The sequence below is a fragment of the Bubalus kerabau genome, chromosome 3 (assembly GCF_029407905.1).
Source record: "Bubalus kerabau isolate K-KA32 ecotype Philippines breed swamp buffalo chromosome 3, PCC_UOA_SB_1v2, whole genome shotgun sequence".
Taxonomy (NCBI): Eukaryota; Metazoa; Chordata; class Mammalia; order Artiodactyla; family Bovidae; genus Bubalus; species Bubalus kerabau.
In genome coordinates this window covers 68,753,218-68,759,217 of record NC_073626.1, presented here as the reverse complement: position 1 = coordinate 68,759,217, position 6,000 = coordinate 68,753,218, and the positions used below count along the sequence as shown (strand labels likewise).

General features: G+C 47.3%; 1 protein-coding gene across 1 annotated transcript in view; it reads left to right on the top strand.

Moving 5' to 3' along the window:
* Window positions 1–2,788: 2,788 nt before the first annotated feature.
* ITGA4 (integrin subunit alpha 4) overlaps window positions 2,789–6,000 on the top strand; it is a 93,018-nt gene continuing 89,806 nt past the window's right edge. The window contains exons 1-2 of the mRNA XM_055572024.1: window positions 2,789–3,116; window positions 3,455–3,576. Coding sequence (XP_055427999.1) covers window positions 2,920–3,116; window positions 3,455–3,576 — 319 coding nt within the window. The 5' untranslated portion in view covers window positions 2,789–2,919. The remainder of the gene's footprint in view (window positions 3,117–3,454; window positions 3,577–6,000) is intronic.

Below are 6,000 nucleotides of genomic sequence, written 5' to 3'. Positions count from 1 at the left end.
GAATCTGCCTGCAATGCAGGAGACCTTGGTTTGATCCCTGGGTCAGAAGATCCTCTGGAAGAGGGCATGGCAACCCACTCCAGTATTCTTGCCTGGAAAATCTCATGGGACAGAGGAGCCTGGGGGGTTACACAGTCCATGGGGTCGCAAAGAGTCAGACATGACTTAGCAGCTAACACTTCTTTAGGTCTCAACTAGAAATTTTGTGGCAGCAAGCTAGAGGTATTGCTTATTTCAGAATGATGAGCTAATTGTAGAATTGGGTTGAAATTGGCATGTCAGTCTACCCAGAAACAAATATGCCCTGAGTGGAAAAACAGCAGGAACATTTACCATGGGTCCTTAGAGCTACTTTTCTGGAAGTCATTTCATTTCATGCTTACAATAGATTTATCACTCACCGTTATTTGCCTTTTAATTACCTTATTGAAAATAAGAGAGGATTACTAGTCCCCTTGTTTTATCTGTTGAGAGAAGAGTAAAAATAATTGGGTTGGGTTTGGCTAGAATATACTAACACTGCACAATATCTCAAACTCCACCTGTCTAAAATTTAATCTACCATTGCTCCATACAGTCTCTCTCTCTCTCACGCACACACACACACACATGCATAACCTTATTCCCCCAGTGTTTTTCTCTGTGAATTAGCATCATATTCCCAGATCCCAAACTTGAAACTTGGGCATCCTGACTCCTTTGTCTCAGCCCCACATTCGGATTTACCAACACTGTCACCTAATTCTGTTGTTATTTAGTTGCTAAATTGTGTCCAATGCTTTGCAACCCCATGGACTATAGATAGCCTGCCAGGCTCCTCTGTCCATGGGATTTCCCAGGCAAGAATACTGGAGTGGATAGCTATTCCTTTCTCTAGGGGATCTTCCAGATCCAGGGATCAAACCCAAACCCTTGTCTCCTGCATTGGCAAGTGGGTTCTTTACCACTGAGCATTAGGGAAGCCCCAGTCACCAAATTCTGTGTTGGGTTCTATCCTCAGCTATCTCTTGAAACTCTTTTTTCCTGCTCCTTCCTAGTTCAGGCCACTCTCATCTCACCACTTACTACTGCAGTGGCCTGCAAAGTTAGGCTTTCTGTCTTCAGTTTTCACACTTCTGAAACCCACAGCTGACCAAGACCAGTCCTCCAACAGCTGCCTACTAGCTCCAGCATAGAATTAAAAATTCTTAAACTGGTTTAGGAGGTTCACAACGTGTCCCCACCTCCCTAGTCAACTTCCTATGGTACTATCCTGCGTGGGGGCCGCTAACCACTCCAGCAAAGGCCGTCTCTTCCCATTCCTCTCCCTGGCCCTGCTGCCCTTCATCTTTTCAAAGTGGTTAGCCTAACACTTCTCCTTCAACTCTAAGTGTCCCTAAGACATCCAGAACTTTTTCCAGTCAATAAACATTTGTCTGTCTACCACCTAGCTGAAATTTTTCCTGAAAACTTGTCCTTTCTTGTTTACTGTGGCATCCTGTGGGCCTGGCAAAATGCCTGCTCAATTAGTATGCTAAGTAAATGAATGAGTATTTTCATCATGTGTTTACTTTTACAACTTGAGAGGTACTATTTCAATATGGTTTTAATGCGCGCACACACACTATTTGATGAAAGCTTTTTCTTCTTTTGTTTTTATTTTCCATTCCCCTCTCTAGGGGATCTTCCCGACCCAGGGATCAACCCCTGGTCTCCTGCACTGCGGGCTATTTACCATCTGCCCCACCAGGGAAACCCAACTAATAACCAGACCTGCATCTCTTGCAAATACCACCCTAATCATCTATGGCTATCCAGCTGCACTGGAAAGAAACCTGAGGTACACCTGGCTTAATTAGGACGAGAGTCAAACCCAGTTTCGTGTGGTGTACTGTGGTTCCCCAGCACATTTTCAGAGGCTCATTATGGTGTCGTCTTGACCTAAGCCCCGATGGCTCGTGTATCCCGTGGAACTGAGCGGATGTGTGGAAAGGGGCAGCATCATGAACCGGAGGGAAGAGTCAGTCGAAATGAGGCAAGTCAGTGTTTGCTTACCCCAACCTGGCCCTTGAACCGAGCCACAACCTGAATCGTCTGCCCCTCCCTGCCTTTCAGCTAGAGCCACTGCTTCAAGCAAGCAGCCCGGACTAAAGAGGAAGTCTTAAATACTATAACGTCTTTTTCACCAAAATGTATCTTGGGCACCTTCAGGGAGTGTTTTGTATGTGTGTGTGTGTGTGTGTGTGTGTGTGTGTGTGTGTGTGTGTCTCCCTGGTTAATTTTTCTAGTGGTTGCTTATTAACCCCCAAATCAGGTGTAGTGCTGAATTAGCAACGAAGGTTCAGGACAGTTCCTTCGCAGTCCATGCTGTGCCCAGGTTTGTGGCTGGCCTCTGGGCCACCCGGGCAGGCCGAGGAGCTTCAACGCTCATAGTGGGGCGCGTGCGGTCGGTAGGATTGAAGCCCCAACCGCGGTTAAAAGGCGAAGCCCTGGCCCCTTCCAGCTCAACTCCTGCAGTGCCAGGAGGCTCGGCCTGGGCGCGCGCTGCGCAGCCAAGGTCCCCTAGCGCCCCCTACAGTCACGCGTGCCAGAAGTCAGCGCTGGGTCCTGCGACTCCGCACCACGCCCGGTACCCCACCCAGAGGCCCGCGCCCCGGGACTCACGATCACCGCACCTCGCGGCCGCAGAAACCGGCGTGGGGCGCGGCGGGAGCGTCGCATCCCTTGCCACCTCGGATTGCTCCGCCCGCCGCAGCCCGACTTCCCCTCCCTCCCTTGGTCCCTGCCCTCCTCCCTCTCTTCTTCCCTCCCGCCCGCTGGCGCCGGACACGCTGAGCCTCTTCTCTCGGGGCGCCCTTCCCCTCGGCCAACCGTCGCATCCCGCGCAACTTTGGGACGGAGAGTGGCGGTTCAGTGTTGAATGTTCCCCTCCGAGAGCGCATGGCTGTGGAAGCGAGGCGAGGGCCGGGCCCCCGAGGGGCCGCCGTCTGGGAGGCGGTGATGTTTCTGTTGTGCTCGGGAGTCCCGACCGGGCGCCCCTACAACGTGGACACGGAGAGCGCGCTGCTCTACAAGGGACCCCCCAACACCCTGTTCGGCTACTCGGTGGTGCTGCACAGCCACGGGGCGAACCGATGGTGAGTAGGGTCGGACGCGGGAGCCTTTGGCATCTCAGAGCAGATAGCAAAAAGCACCTCTGGGATTCCCTGCCTGATTCAAACTTTCCTCCCTCTAGAGAAGGCAGGAGGGAACCCAGCTCGCTGGAGAAGTGCTTGGGAAACGAACTTATCTTGGGGTGGCAGCAGCCGGCGTGCGTTCTGGCGCCCAGCCCTGAAGTTTGGGGTGGCGGGTTGAGTGCTGGGGTGGTGGGCGGAGGAAGAGGTGGCGGGAGCGGCCCGGCTGCCTCTGGGGAGACCCCGGGTTTAGTGGGCAGCAAGGCTAACATCTGCGCACACGTGCGTGTTTCTCTTCTTAGGCTTGTAGTCGGGGCGCCCACTGCCAACTGGCTCTCCAACACTTCAGTGGTCAAACCTGGGGCGATTTACAGATGCAAGGTTGGGAAGAATCCAGCCAGGACCTGCGAACAGCTCCAGCTAGGTGAGTGGGATCTGGGGACGGGAGCTAGTGAGCCCTCACCCCACTCGTGTGAACCCCACTGTAGACAAGTCCTGGAAAAAACTCCTATTGCCTATTCTCATTTAAAGGGGATGATTTTCACTGTTAACTCAACACCATGTTCCCTTCTTAACATAAAAGAGGTCTCCTTCCTGTCGGTGTTTTTCTCCCTGTTGCTTATGACAGAGATTGCTGTATTCTGACAGAACTATGTAGAGGAAAGTTTCTTACACCTCCTTAGACCTTCTCTTCACCTCTCTCTCTCTCTCCCTCCTCCCCCACTCCCCACATGTAAAACACATCTTAAAATCTCTCAGCACATTAATGACAGGATCCAGCGAAGCCAAGACTTGAGAATTTTATTTCCATCTTTGACCTATCAACCTTGTTAAAGAACAGGCTAAGGGGCAGATCAGGAATAGCAGTTGGAATTGATCCCATACCCTGTCATTTAGCCTAAGGACTTAAAAAGAAAATAACATAGTTTTACTTAAGATATGAAATATAAAAGGAGAGCACAAGAAAAAATTGGCATCTCCACTGTTAATATAAGTATTAATAAAGTGAGGTTTAATGTATAATTATTCATTTTTCTCTTCAAAGACTCTTGATTTCTTTATGTCTCTTCTTAGATTTGTGACAATTGGAAAAATGCATTCTATTGGAAGAGGGAAGAAAATTCATGTTACAAACTCAACAGCAAATTTGCTTTGCATAGACACAATGGGGGAAGAAAGGGGAACTAATATTAATTCAGACCCTATATTGCTTCAAACATTGTTAGGAACTGCCATATATGTTGCTTCTTTTCCAGAAAACAGCACTGGGCCATGGGTGGCATTGTTCTTACTTTACATTTGAGGACTCTGTGGTTCAGAGTGTTGCAAGGACTTTTTCTAAAGTTACTCAGCTAGTGAGTGGAAGATGGGACTGCAAGTCAAAGTCAGGCTTCAGTTCAGTTCAGTTGCTCAGTAGTGTCCAGCTCTTTGTGACCCCATGGACTGTAGCACGCCAGGCTTCCCTGTCTATTACCAACTGCTGGAGCTTGCTCACACTCATCCATCATCCACCAACTGACCATCCAGTTGGTGAGGCCATCCAACCATCTCATCCTTGGTCATCCCCTTTTCCTCCAGCCTACAATCTTTCCCAGGATCAGGGTCTTTTCCAATGAGTCAGTTCTTCGCATCAGGTGGCCAAAGTATTAGAGTTTCAAGCTTCAGCATCAGTCCTTCCAATGAATATTCAGGACTGATTTCCTTTAGGATTCACTGGTTTGATCTTCTTGCTGTCCAAGGGACTCTCAAGAGTCTTCTCCAACACCATAGTTCAAAAGCATCAATTCTTAGGCGCTAAGCTTTGTTTATAGTCCAACTCTCACATCTATACATGACTACTGGAAAAGGCCTGCTTGGGTCCAAAGTCCAAGCCATTTTCTGTCATGTATACATCTTCAATGCAAATAAAATTCACTGAAGAGTCCAACATGGTGTCTGCTGAGCTGGTGAGTCACCCATGAATGGTGAATAAATGGTTATACTTAGTACCTTTTTTCTATTTAATCTTTATTATCCATGGTCTTTGGGGATAAGTTAGTCACTGCATCTTTAATACCCTCCTCCTTTTTTTTACCTAGTAGTCTTTGCTTTTTCTCAAACTGGAATACTTCTTTCCTTCATTGACAGTGAATTCAAATACAATATGCACATAATGGAATTTTATTTTTGACTCAGAGAGCATCCATGAGAGTTTAGGAGTTGTCTGCGCTGCGTAGAAGAAGTCCCACCCTCTTATTAAGCATCTTCCATCCCAAAAGACAGACTAGGAAAGCATAACACATTCACAGACCTATCCATTTGGAATAACTCTGCAAAGCATAATTGTCTTTGCCTAAGAGACTTGAGGGATGAAGAATTAGGGAGCAGAGCAGACAGCTTTGACTCCCAGAGGATCTTGACAAGGTCTCAGGAGGGAAATGTTTTATTTTGCTGTCCTGTCATTGTTTCCTGATTCATGACATTACAACCACTGGTGTTTATCCCCTACTTCCTGTCTGGAATGGCACTGAATCTATTTCTAGATGTCTGTATTTAACTGGAAAGATCCGGTCACAATATTGTATTAAAATTTAAGATAATAAAAAAAATCTGTCAAAATTGTAGGAAAGCCTAAATTCTTTGGACACGTGGAACATAGGAAGTGACTACAGAAATGTCCATGGAGAAATGTGTGCATGGTAGATGTATCGCAAACATGCATTAAGTAAAGATTTATTGGGTGGATAAATGAATAAAGCAAAGTGAAAGCTTCATCAACCTGATTGGTGAATAAGAGAATTAACTGGAAATGATAAGTCAAAGGGATATTTTCAACTTTAACATTTTTGGTCAATAAAAAAGGTATTTA